General features: G+C 36.1%; 1 protein-coding gene across 9 annotated transcripts in view; it reads left to right on the top strand.

Annotated features, from left to right (window-relative positions):
• TGS1 (trimethylguanosine synthase 1) overlaps positions 1-12535 on the top strand; it is a 39005-nt gene that overhangs the window by 16321 nt on the left and 10149 nt on the right. For 7 of the 9 annotated variants that reach the window (XR_010410707.1, XM_064588317.1, XM_064588316.1 and 4 more), the window contains 6 exons: positions 291-462; positions 2171-2477; positions 4560-4715; positions 6572-6715; positions 10103-10319; positions 11210-11288. Coding sequence is in view for 8 of the 9 variants with exons in the window: in XM_064588317.1 (XP_064444387.1) it covers positions 291-462; positions 2171-2477; positions 4560-4715; positions 6572-6715; positions 10103-10319; positions 11210-11288 (1075 nt within the window). In the remaining variant the exon portion in view is untranslated. The remainder of the gene's footprint in view (positions 1-290; positions 463-2170; positions 2478-4559; positions 4716-6571; positions 6716-10102; positions 10320-11209; positions 11289-12535) is intronic. The other 2 variants (XM_045896541.3, XM_064588318.1) reach the window with 2 other exon arrangements.

The following is a 12535-nucleotide window of genomic DNA, read 5'->3' as shown; positions in this document are numbered from 1 at the left end:
TTTTTCTGCTATTTCTTTATTACATTTTAACATCTGCTTTCTGTTACATATAAGGTATGTTGATATCCCCAACTGGTGTTTCACATTTACTTGGAAATTAGCATATAACCAAGACCTTAAACTCCTCTACATTCAAACTTTATTTCATAATTGTTATAATTTAGAAAAATAAAATTAAAATGGTGGCTGCTAGTAGAAAAACAGTGAAAATTGTCAGTTTTATTCTCTTTTCATATAAGAAAACTCATAGAACTTAAGGTTTGAGTCAACTTCCTTTGGTTTGGTCACAGATACGGAGGAATTTCAAATTTCAGTCATCGGCAGGTCAGATACCTACAGAAGAATGTGAAGTATAAGTCAAAGTTCCTGGACATGAGAAGACAAATAAGTATGAAAAACAAACACATTTTCTTTACTGAAGAATCAGAAAAAACGTTCAAAAAAAGCAAAACTTTGACTAAGGTATGTATAAATTTTGTTCTTTATTTATAGATAAAATTTCATTTTGTAAGCTTGACTCCCTAAAATTTTTTTCAAGTGGAAATCCTGTTTCTACCAGATATAAGGGTACCTAAAATTGTCTTCCCCTTGCTTCCTAAAGGCATATATCATGTGAACAAAATTTGAAATAGAGTAAGTTGGTAGTAATACGAAAAGGGGATGTTTTGAAAGCTAGTATCAGTGTCTGGGAAGATAAATGGATAAAATTGCTTCGTATACATAGTAACAGAATTTCTCATCTGCTTCAGGCTAAGTAGGATCCTGGAAGTCAATTTCTGGTCCAGCATTTATTGTAAGCTTTAATTTTGAGGTCATCTAGAGGTGATCAATCAAACGTTGCACTAACCAGTTCATCCTAATAGTCTCATGCTAATTTAGTGATTTACACTGCTAACTGGAATATTCATGTCCCCTCTCTTGGACTCTGCTATACCTGCTGTCCAAGCACCTGAAAAACAAAGGTAATTAGAAGTATTTTTGCTTGATTTGATGAGTGATGCTTATCCATTACAGGAGAAAAAAACAAAAACACCTTCTAGTGAGCAAAACCTTTGTATCAATTACCTCTCCAGCAGCTCCTTCAGTCAACAAAACAAAATCTCAGACCCTGTGATGACTTTGTTTTACCCTTAGGATACATTATCCTTCCCAACTTCAGCATTCTTCCAAAACATGCTACAGATTTATAGCTGGCTTTATTTTTGTTATATTTCGGATGGGTTGGCTGCTGGTGATATTTTAATATTTTAGTGGCCCTGGTTATATCTGGAACACATTTCCCAATATCAGACCAATCAGTCTTATAGAACTTTTTACATGTTGGATGTGATAGTCCCCATACATCCATCTGTAGACAAATAGCAGAAACATAACTGCTAAGTATTGCCAAGGAGAAAAGAAATATGGCTGTTGTATCATTAGATATCCGACTGATGTATAGGTACAGTCCCTTTGAAGATTCTGGGTTGTTGTCTATGCTCATCTTCGAATTTCCTAACTCATAGAAAGGTCACGAAGATCTGTTATGAAGAATATTCTTGTTACAGAAGTTTGCAAGGAAGTACATATTATCTGTTAACACCTTGTTAACGTTTCTAAGAAATCCAGTTTTTAGGAATCATTTTACTGGCCTACTGCCCCATTAAAGGGTAGCTTGCATTCTAAGATAGCACTCTTTTTCTTACAGATAGATGGGCACTAGATCTTTTTAGAGTTTATCTTTGATGCTGAGTACAGTTAAACATAGCCTGGGCCATTGAAGAAAGGTCTGTATAATTTGAAAAGCTAATAATAATGACTCAACAATTAGTAGGTACATTTGTAATGGTAATATCACATTGTATGGTTATATTGTTAGAAGCCTTTTATGGAAAGCTACTGGGACAGTTCAGCTTTATCCTCTTAGTGTTAATTGATTATAGGAAGTTCATTGTCATGTGTTTAATCTGATACTTTCTTCCTTTTAAAGAAATTTTTAATAAGATCATGATATGTCCAGATACGAAAGTGTAGTTAGAATTACTTACGTATAATTAGCTTGTATGATGCAGTGTACTTATTAGAGCTAATAATTACAACAGCTTCTCAGTGAAGTCCAAATGGTAAAACAGGTGGGAATATTCTATGTAATTTGGAATTCATTCATGCTTGTGACGACTTAAAATTTCAGGTAGAAAAATTCCTAAAATGGATTAATGAACCAATGGCGGAGGAAGCACAACAGGAGTCAGTTTCTCATGACAATGTGCAAGACACCTGCACAAGCAGTGATTCAGAGGAACAAGAAATGTCTGTTAAAAAAGGTGATGACCCACTGGAGACAAGTAATCCAGAGCCTGAAAAGTGTCATGCTATGTCTTCAGCTGATGAACTTGAAACAAAAAAAAATGAAGGAGACAGCACAGTAGTAGCTATTACAGATAAGGAAGATGGTGTTACTCAGATTACACCAGATTCTCTTCAGGTAGAAACTGAAGGTAAGACTAAGTATGCTTCAACTTGCTAATGAGTTTAGATAATGTGCTTCCCTAGTTTTCACTTATGAATCATCTATACCTAAGGATTCACTGCTGTTTATTTTTCAGTAGAGAGAAGGCACAGCAAGTGTAAATATGCTAGTGGTTATGTTTTGACACCAGAACACTACATTCTTGGCTGAGCAAGCATGACAAAACAAAAGGCCAAACACATGGGAAAACTGAGTACCTCTGTCTATGCCATTAAGTATTGGTCTCTGCCACTACCCTCTTCCCTGGGCTAAAAGTGACTGGCGGTCCCTTTTAACCCTCTTGAAATTTGGCATTGCCCTGGTTTTCCTTTTGATAATTCTTTTTTTTTTTCCCTTTGGCTTTTGTGGTATGGTTGTTGGTAGTGGTAGTTATTGTTTGGATGGTACACTGACATAAGGTATTTATAGTAGTTGCCTGTAATGAATGGAGAACAGAGTCACATTTCAACTTTATGCCCTTTTTGCACTGTTTGAATGTATTCTACAGTAAATGTTCTGTTATAATTGTACTCAGTGGAACATTGAGGCTTTTATGGGTTAGAAATTTTCATTTGATATGTATTCATTTTTATTGATGAATGATTTCAGACTTGCCCTAATGAAACAATTATATTGTGATGGTCTCTTTTCTTAATTTAGTATTGAGGAAAATACCTCATTTGAGTCTTAATTTTTTTTTCTGTGTGTGTGTATATGTGTGTGTGTGTAGAGCTGTGTTCTGTGTATCATATACTTCTTTGCCTTTCTAAAAAGCATACTTAAGGTAGTTTTAAATTTTTTTATTGTCATGTACAACTGATATTCATGGGGTACTTGCAGATTTCTAAAATGCCTTCATGTGCCTTATTTTCATTTAATCTATAAAATAACCCAGTGAGGTAGGCGGGATTATCCTCATTCTAAAAATACAGAAAGTAAAGCTCAGAGAAACTAAGAAATTTGCCTGAGATCACAGAGCCAGTAGGTGGCATAGCTAGGACTCAATACCAGGTTGTCTGATTCCTCAGTCCCATTTTCCCACCCTCTCCTACTTCCCTAATTACCTTGCCTCATAGTGCTGGTAGTTCTCAGCTGGGGTGATACCACCACTTCAGGGGCATTTGGAAGATGTTGGCTGTTAGAATGACCTGGGGGTGCTGGCATTTAGTACTTTGGGTTGCTTAACATTATGTCGTGTACATGATGGTCTTGGACAGTAAGGAACTGTTCACTCAAAATGTTAGTGTCCCCTCTCCTAAAAAACTCTTAGTACATTTTGCTGTTGATGACACCTTGTGCTCTTTGCAATGATCAGATGACCATATTAAGACATAGTCCTATCCTTGAGGATCATTTAAATGTAGTAGTTTTATTTGCCAACACCAATTCTTGTCATTATACTTAGCTGTGACAGCATTCTTTCTAAGTTGTTTCTAATCTGCTCAGAACTTAAACCAAATAACCAAATTAATAAAAATTGTTTAAGAAAAAGTCAATCTCTGAATGAATGAGATCCTTTTCTGTTAACATTAAAGCAGTGACCTGTTTTAATTTCCTGGAGGCCATACGACCTTCAGGTCACATCTGGATTTAGAGGATTGACCACGCTGAAAGTTAGGGGTTTAATCAGTCCTTGGAAGATTTTGTTTTAAAGAAGGAAAGAGAAATGTTTGGATTTCTATAATTGACCAACTAAAGCAGTGTCTTTTCTAACAGAAGTAATAACTTTCATACTTACATAGTATCTCTACATATGTCCTAATAATCATGTGAAGTAAGTAGGTGAAATATTATTCATTCATTCGTTTTGAAGAATTAAAAATTGGATCTTAGAGAGCCTGGATTACTGTCCAAGCTCAGGGAACTTATAAATAGCAAAATAGAGGCTGTAATCTAAAGTCAGTGCTGTTTGCAGTATGCCCTCCCGCTTCTCCTGGGGTGCCGTTGCCTGCATGGTCTGCAGTACATTCCCAAACTGTAAATACTGAATGTGGCTGCACTCTTCAGATGAATTCATCTATGATTGCCTTTTTTCATAGTGAGCATCTGTATTTATATTCTTTTATTTTAGCAGAAAGTAAAAAGAAGAAGAAGAAGAAAAAAAACAAGAACAAAAAGGTAATTGGTCTGCCTCCTGAGATAGCTGCTGTTCCTGAGCTGGCAAAATACTGGGCCCAGAGATACAGGCTCTTCTCCCGTTTTGATGATGGGATTAAATTGGACAGAGGTAAAAATTATATATAATGTTTAACACTATTTTGAAATAATTTCAGACTTACAGAAAAGTGGCAGGAATAGTAATAATTTTTCATAATGCCCTTTACCCAGATTCGGCTATTTTTAACATTTTGCCACATTTGCTTTATCATTCTGTGTGTGTTTCTGACCGAGTTGCTCCTATCCCTTGATACTTGTGTGTGTATTTTCTAAGAACAAGGATACCTTATGTAGCAATGGTAAAATTATAAATTTAACATTGCTACAGTATTATCATCTGTAGTCCAGACTCTAGTTTAATCTGTTACCCTAATCATGTCTTTTATGGTATTTGTTTTTACTTCCAGTATAGGATCGTGTATTGCATTTAGTTTTCATGTTTCTTTAGTTTCCTTTCATCTGGAATAGTTCCTCAGCCTTTTTGTCTTTCATGACTTTGACATTTTCCAAAGAAAAGTGGCCAGTTATTTTCAACAGTATCTCTCAATTTGGATATATGTGTTTTTAAAACTTCACATTCAGGTTTAATCTATTCTTAATCTATATTTTAGGATAGATAGCAAAAGGAATCAATAGATTATTAAGCAGAACATCTGATGATGAAATACCTAGTGCAGAAAGACACTAATGAATTAACACTGGAAACCAAGTTCTTCTGTGAGTGTTCCTGCTATGTCTTGAACACCTTCCTTAATTCAATTCTACAAATTGATGCTTAGTTTCATATTGGGGCTACTTAAACAGTGGTCTTTATTAACTGTCAAAATTAGGAGGCTTGATCTGGGGTTAGAATTTTGGGTTCTGTGACCTCTTATAATTATTTACAAAATGTTGTGTATTGAAGAAAGTGCATAGGAGTTTGGAGAAATAAGACTGGATAAAAGCTGTTTAATTCTATAAAAGAAGTGTATATTTTTATTCTTCCAGCAATAAGGAGCCATTTAAAGTTTTGGTAAGGAAAGGGAACAGGAAAATTGGTGTATCATTTTGATCAGAGAAATATCTTTCTGAAAAAAATGTTAATCCTATTGGGAAAGGAGGTCAATTTGCTTACCCGTTAGAAATGAAATAATGAGGGGGCGCCTGGGTGGCTCAGATGATTAACCGTCTGCCTTCGGCTCAGGTCATGATCCCAGGGTTCTGGGATCGAGTCGCACATCGGGCTCCCGGCTCAGCGGGGAGCCTGCTTCTCCCTCTGACCCTCTCCCCTCTCATGCTGTTTCTCTCTCGCTCGCTATCTAAAAAATAAATAAATAAAATCTTTAAAAAAAAAATGAAATGAAATAATGAGGAAACTCAGTGGAGTTTGGGGAGTTGGCCAGTTGGATAGCTAACTTTCCATTTTCCATAATAGTCAGTAGTTAATACTTCAAACAGAAAAACTAAAATTACATTAAGTTATTGGAAGTATATTACAAGAGAATCAGGCAAGAACTGAGGCGGTTGCTTTGGTGGAAATTGGGAATGGAAATGGTACTGCTCCTTTGTATAATGAGCTTTGTGGAACTTTTTAAAAACTAAGTAATTTATAATTTTTGAAAAAGAGAGGGGCACCTGGGTGGCTCAGTCGTTAAGCGTCTGCCTTCAGCTCAGGTCATGGTCCCAGGGTCCTGGGATCGAGCCCCACATTGGGCTCCCTGCTCAGCGGGAAGCCTGCTTCTCCCTCTCCCACTCCCCCTGCTTGTGTTTTCTCTCTTGCTGTGTCTCTCTCTGTCAAATAAATAAAATCTTTTTAAAAAAAGAAAAAAAGAGAAACTAAGTTTTGGTTAAGTATATATAATATATAGTAATGTTAGCTATGTTTATGCTTGGGTTGGCTTCTTGAAACTGAATATCTTAACAGAAATACTCTTCTTCCCTTCACAGAGGGCTGGTTTTCAGTTACTCCTGAGAAGATTGCTGAACACATTGCTGGCCGGGTGAGCCAGTCCTTCAAGTGTGACATTGTAGTAGATGCATTTTGTGGAGTTGGAGGAAATACTATTCAGTTTGCCTTAACAGGAAAGAGAGGTAATTAGCCATCAAAGGAAGCAAAGTAATTTCTTTTTAATTTATTCAGTAAATGTTTCATTTTGCTTTAGCCTATCTTTGCTGAGATTTAATATATAATTAGTAATTTAATGCCAAATTTTTAAAATAATAATAGCTAGCATATAGTAAGCATACGCTTTGTATCACACACTGGTATAAGTGCTTAATATGTATTAATTTATTAGTCAGTGATCTTGTGAGGTGTATCTTTTACTGTCTGCGTTTCATAGATAAACTGGGAAATAAAGAGATGAAATAACTTGCCCAAGATTACACGGACACAGTTTGGTGAAGCCAAGATTATAACATTATATAAAACTAAAAATTTTAAAATGGGAAACCATTCTTTAGAAGAAGAATGGACAGGGAGTTCCAGCTTTGCCACCTTTATGACTTTGGACATCATTTAACCTCAATTTAAAGGAGACTTTAAATTGGTAACCTCTGTAATACCTTTCAGCTGTGCATTGTAAAACTCTAGAAATCTTCTAAGTATTAGATCATTCTTGTGGTTGTTTGACTTTGGAATCATGAAAAAGAAACCTTCTGTCACTATTTATGTGCCAGGAACTATGTCAAGCAGGTTGTATGTGTGCTATTTCCTAAGGAAAAGAAAACTATAAAATTGGATGATCTGCCCAAATGGGCATAGCTGAGTCATGAAGCCAGGATTTTTACTCCGTTTTTTCTGATATCCCTGTTCTTTTTAAATTCTTTTAAAAGTGTAGTATATGTGATTTTTCAAAGATATCAATTGTTAAGTCATACTCTGAAGATGCTTTTTTTCCCCAACATCTTTGTATTATACAAATAGCTTCCATTTCAGTGAATTACAGTTAAGTCTCATTAATTTATATAAAGTTTTTAATATTAACTAGGAAAGTATGATTCTGGAAGCATAATATAGAAGCTAGAAAATGGTGAAGGAAAACTTAACATTGAAGACCCAGACCCATGTTGATGAACTGTATGTAACCCCTATTAAATCATGCCCTAGGGCATGACGCTTCTCACCTTATATGGTCTCCTAATAGCCTGAATGAAAGTTGTCTTCACATAACTGGAATAGGACTTATTTTCCTGTTTTCCGTAAATTCATTATTTACTCTCAAAGCTCTCTGCGCTTGCCAGATTATCCAGTCCTGTGAGCTCAAATCAGTGTTTATTGCATGAAAATGATTTTTTCCTCAAAATTTTTCAAATTTGTCTTCATTTTGACATTGTATCGTAACATGACAATTAAAATATCTGCCCTATGATACAGTAGCAAATAGATTTGGAAATTTTTTCAAAATATTATGGAAACCATCCATATTGTAGATTTATATTTCTATGAATATAGGTCTCTTGCCAAGGCTTTCTGTAGCTTAGTACACATTTGGTAAAGAAAAATATCTAATGTGGGTCCAAAGCTAAAGGAAGGCTACTTCTGTCATGTTCTCCCAGACCCAATTGTTGTCTAGGCATATGCTCAACTGAATGGTTAGAGAATCCACAAAGTTTTGCACTTCGATGTTAAAGATTTTTTTCCCTTTCTGTGTACTTCAGTGTTACTGCTATCCAGTAGAATTTTCTGTGATGATGGAAATGTTGTGTATCTGCACTGTCCAGTATGATAGCCACTAGCCACATGTGGCTTTTGGGCATTTGAAATTTGGCAGTGTGGGGGTGTCTGGGTAGCTCAGTGGGTTAAGCAGCCAACTCTTGATTTCAGCTCAGGCCATGATCTCGGGGTCCTGGGATAGAGCCCTGTGTCAGGCTCCACGCTCAGTGGAGAATCTGCTTGAGAATTCTCTTTCCCTCTCCCTCTCCCCCTCCCCCGGCTCATGGGTACAGACGCATACTCTCTCTCAAATTAATAAATAAGTCTTTAAAAAATGTGGCAGTGCGACTGAGGATCTAAATTCTTTATTTCATTTTAATCAGTTTAAAGATAATAACCACGTATGGCTAGTGGCTACCATTACTGGACAGTGCAGTTCTGTATAATGTCATCCAGCATTTGCCAGCATTTCATTTACATGATAGACTGAGTGTTTACATTCTGTTAGGCCTAAAAACAAAGCAGCCTGTAAGAGAAATAAAGATGAAAACAGGAGGATTGACTGAATATATTTGATGTTGAAAATCATTTTCCTATTGAGTTTCTAGTGTTGTCAGCATATCTTTCCATCTGTCTCTGTACTACAAATGGAGCAGATTGAATAGCTAAAAAGGACATTTTCATCTTTTCTCTTACGAATGTTAGTTTACTTAGAACAGAAAAAATAGCATTGTAAACGCATGATTTCAACATGTAATTGGAGCGTATATTCATTGTTCAAGTGATTTATTTAGTGCATTATTTCTCAAAAGTTAACAAATTTTAAAAAACGTCATTTTCTAGAAAACAACTATGTTTCCATGACAACCATGGTGTATGCATCAGGGTTCCATTTAGCCCTTCCAAATATAAAATATTGCCACCAGCACACTGGTGCACATACAGGTGCATTTGAGTTATTGAGTGCCAGATAGGAGTGAGCTAAAATTAACTTATGTTTGCATTGCTAATTATGAAATTGCAATAAATTAAATGAAAACCCATTCGATGAAAACATAACGTTGTCGGTTCCCTCTTCCTAAGATGTCTCATTAAACATTATCGGCAGATGTTTTTACATTTCTTCTTCATAAGCTGGCTATATGGGTTTGTCAAAATGTGTTTTAATTTGCTTTTCTGTAGAAGTTGTCAAATTTGTCTTTCTTTGGAGGCTGCATCTCATTTTAGGAAATCGGTCGTTTCTGAAATCCTAGTGTTACAGGCTTGACATGTAGTCAGTGACCTTTCCAAGTGTTTGCTGCTCAGGCTGTTCAGAGCAAGTGCTGAGCATGTGTTCAACTCTCAGTAGATACTATGTGGCAACTGTCACTACTTACTCTGGAAAAGCTGAGTGACACAGCTTTGAAAGCCAGGTCCTTCAGTCACATTTTCTTGGTACTACACAAGTGAATCTTTCTAATTTAGATTAAAATTTTTAGTTAAGGTCTTTATCTCTGGTATATGTGCCAAACTTCCTTAGTCTTTAAGTTCTTATACCGGGGCGCCTGGGTGGCTCAGTTGTTAAGCGTCTGCCTTTGGCTCAGGTCATGATCCAGGGTCCTGGGATCGAGCCCCGCATCGCTTCTCCCTCTCCCACTCCCCCTGCTTGTGTTCCCTCTCCCACTCCCCCTGCTTGTGTTCCCTCTCTTGCTGTGTCTCTCTCTGTCAAATAAATAAAATCTTTAAGAAAAAAAAAGTTCTTAGACCGAGAAAAAAATCAGATTGCTCAGAAGATGAACTGTTCTATAGGTCAGTGTCATTGACTCTTCTTTTCCCACTTTTAGTGATTGCCATTGATATTGATCCTGTGAAGATTGATCTTGCTCGCAATAATGCAGAAGTTTATGGAGTAGCAGACAAGATAGAATTCATCTGTGGAGATTTCCTCCTGCTGGCTTCACATTTAAAGGCTGATGTTGTGTTTCTTAGCCCCCCTTGGGGAGGACCAGACTATGCTACTGCGGAGACCTTTGACATCAGGACCATGATGTCTCCTGATGGATATCCTTTGGAAGGCTGAGAGTTTACTCGAACAGTGGTTATGGAGAGAAAGGTGTGCATGTGAGTGACTGTGTGTGTTGTGTGTGTGTGTTTCATAGAGGGATTAGTGAAGTGGGATTCCAGTTTATTTTACATAAAAAGCCAGTATGTAAAAATTAAGTAGTAGTTGATTTCCAAGAGGAATGGCAGATGTGAAGTCATATTTCCTTCGGGTACTGTCCAATTTTATCATTAGAAAACAAGAATTAGGAAATATTAATTGCTTGAAATTATTGTCTTGGAAATTGGGAGTTTCCTCAAGACCTGTCCGTAGACTCTAGGTGACCATCCCTTAACTTTTCTTCAGCTTACACTGGCTTGTGCTAATTCTCTTTGCATCTTCAAATGTTTCCTGTCACTCTTCCAAGATACTGAAGCTAACCCTTCTTTCATAAAGAATAGTTTTTATTATTTGTCCCTTTCTTTATCTCTCCTCCCCAGAGGAATCATCTGTTTGACTCTAACAGGAAGCATGTTTCTAAATTGCTAATTAAAATTTAGAATGTAATCCACAACGACCAGATTTACTTGTCTTTATTCTTTACTGGAAAGAGGTAGTATTATGCTTTCCTGTTCTATTTTCATAATTAGGAAATGGCAGAAAGAGAAAGTGTATTTCTGACTCTTGGCTGCTTTCCACAAGGATAAACGAATGAATAGGCTTAACTTCCAATCTCTGACCCATCTGAATTACAAAATCTGCTACTTAATTCTCTTTTAGGTTCCATTAGAGGATCTAAATGTGTGTCTCTTAGTTACATATCAAAATACATTTGGGTTATGACATAAGAACCTATCTCTGATCAGAAATTAACTGCTGTTTTTGTTATCGTTCCTTAACTGTTGTCCACCTTTGAAATCTTCAGGCTTTCCCGGAAGATCACTAATAATATTGTTTATTTTCTTCCAAGAAATGCTGATATTGACCAGGTAAGCCACTAGTAAAGAACTTCTATGAGCCTCCGGCATAACTTAAAAAAATGCGCAGAAAAAAGATACAAGGCCTTCCTTTGAGAACGTATTTATGAGAAGTCTCTGGCTTTTTGACTATTACTAGAAAACTGGGGGTGTTTGGCAATTAAATCCATGCCTGTTTCATCCACTTCATCTCCACAACTCCCGGAGGACATATACATAAATTAGAACCCTTTGGGCTTTTAATTATATGTTCTGAAAGGATAACATGGAAAGGGTAGTATGTTGTGTTTCAAATGCACATGCCTAAACTAGCCAAGATCTGTCTTTATTGAGACCTATCTTGGGAGTAGAGGTTTTAGGTATTCCTCGAAAGAGGAGCCTAAATAGAAATATACAGACAGATAAAACTTTAATTTGGCCAGAAGCAATTTTAACTATAGTCTTGGGATATAGGACACTTGACTAATAGTTGAATGAGTTAAATGTCCTTATGCCATTCTTCCCATAAACACTTATTTAATAATGTTATTTTTTTCTCGTAGAATTGGATTTGGTATAACTGCCTCATAAAGATTCGATGATGTCTTCATGTTTTTGTTGATTTGCTTTCTATAAACACTGCATATCTAATGTGTAATAAGCATTCTGTTGAAAATCTTTTGTCTTTTTATATTTTAAATTTTACTGTAGTGTTACTAGCTCCGAGGTTTTTCTTTCTCTCCTATTTGATACTGAGAGCTGACCCTGTCGTTCTGACCTTTTTCATCTTGTTCTGAAGAAATTCTCTCTCATTATCTATTGAACTAAATTTCTCACCGCTTTTATTCCTTTTTCTGGAGCATCACTTATGTGGACATTAGTCTTTCATAACTGTATTTCCTGGTGCTTTTTCTCTTCCTTTTTCTTCTGGGAGATCTGGTCTTCCAACTAGCTGCTCCTTCAGGTATATGTGTTCTATTATCTATCTCATCTATTGTGTTTTTTAGTTCAACTATTATATTCTTTAGACTTAATATCTCTGTACTGTTTTTTGTTTTCTTCTTTTACACTCTAAATCTCTTACTGTTATTTTAAGAAGTTTAAATTCCTAATCTGGTCTATCCTTTCTGAATTTCATATAATTTAGAATCCATTTTGTTTTTCTTCCATGAAATACTTGTCCTCAAATATCTTGTCTTACTGTGTATTGGCTATTCTCAAGTAATGCAGAAGGAGACAGGCTGTGTTTAGGGTCCCTGGGGACCCTTGTAAAAACTGTA

The sequence above is a fragment of the Mirounga angustirostris genome, unplaced genomic scaffold (assembly GCF_029215605.1).
Source record: "Mirounga angustirostris isolate CCGP_5_RB_7025 unplaced genomic scaffold, mMirAng1.0.hap1 SCAF_4, whole genome shotgun sequence".
NCBI lineage: Eukaryota > Metazoa > Chordata > Mammalia > Carnivora > Phocidae > Mirounga > Mirounga angustirostris.
This window is presented reverse-complemented; position numbering and strand designations above follow the sequence as displayed.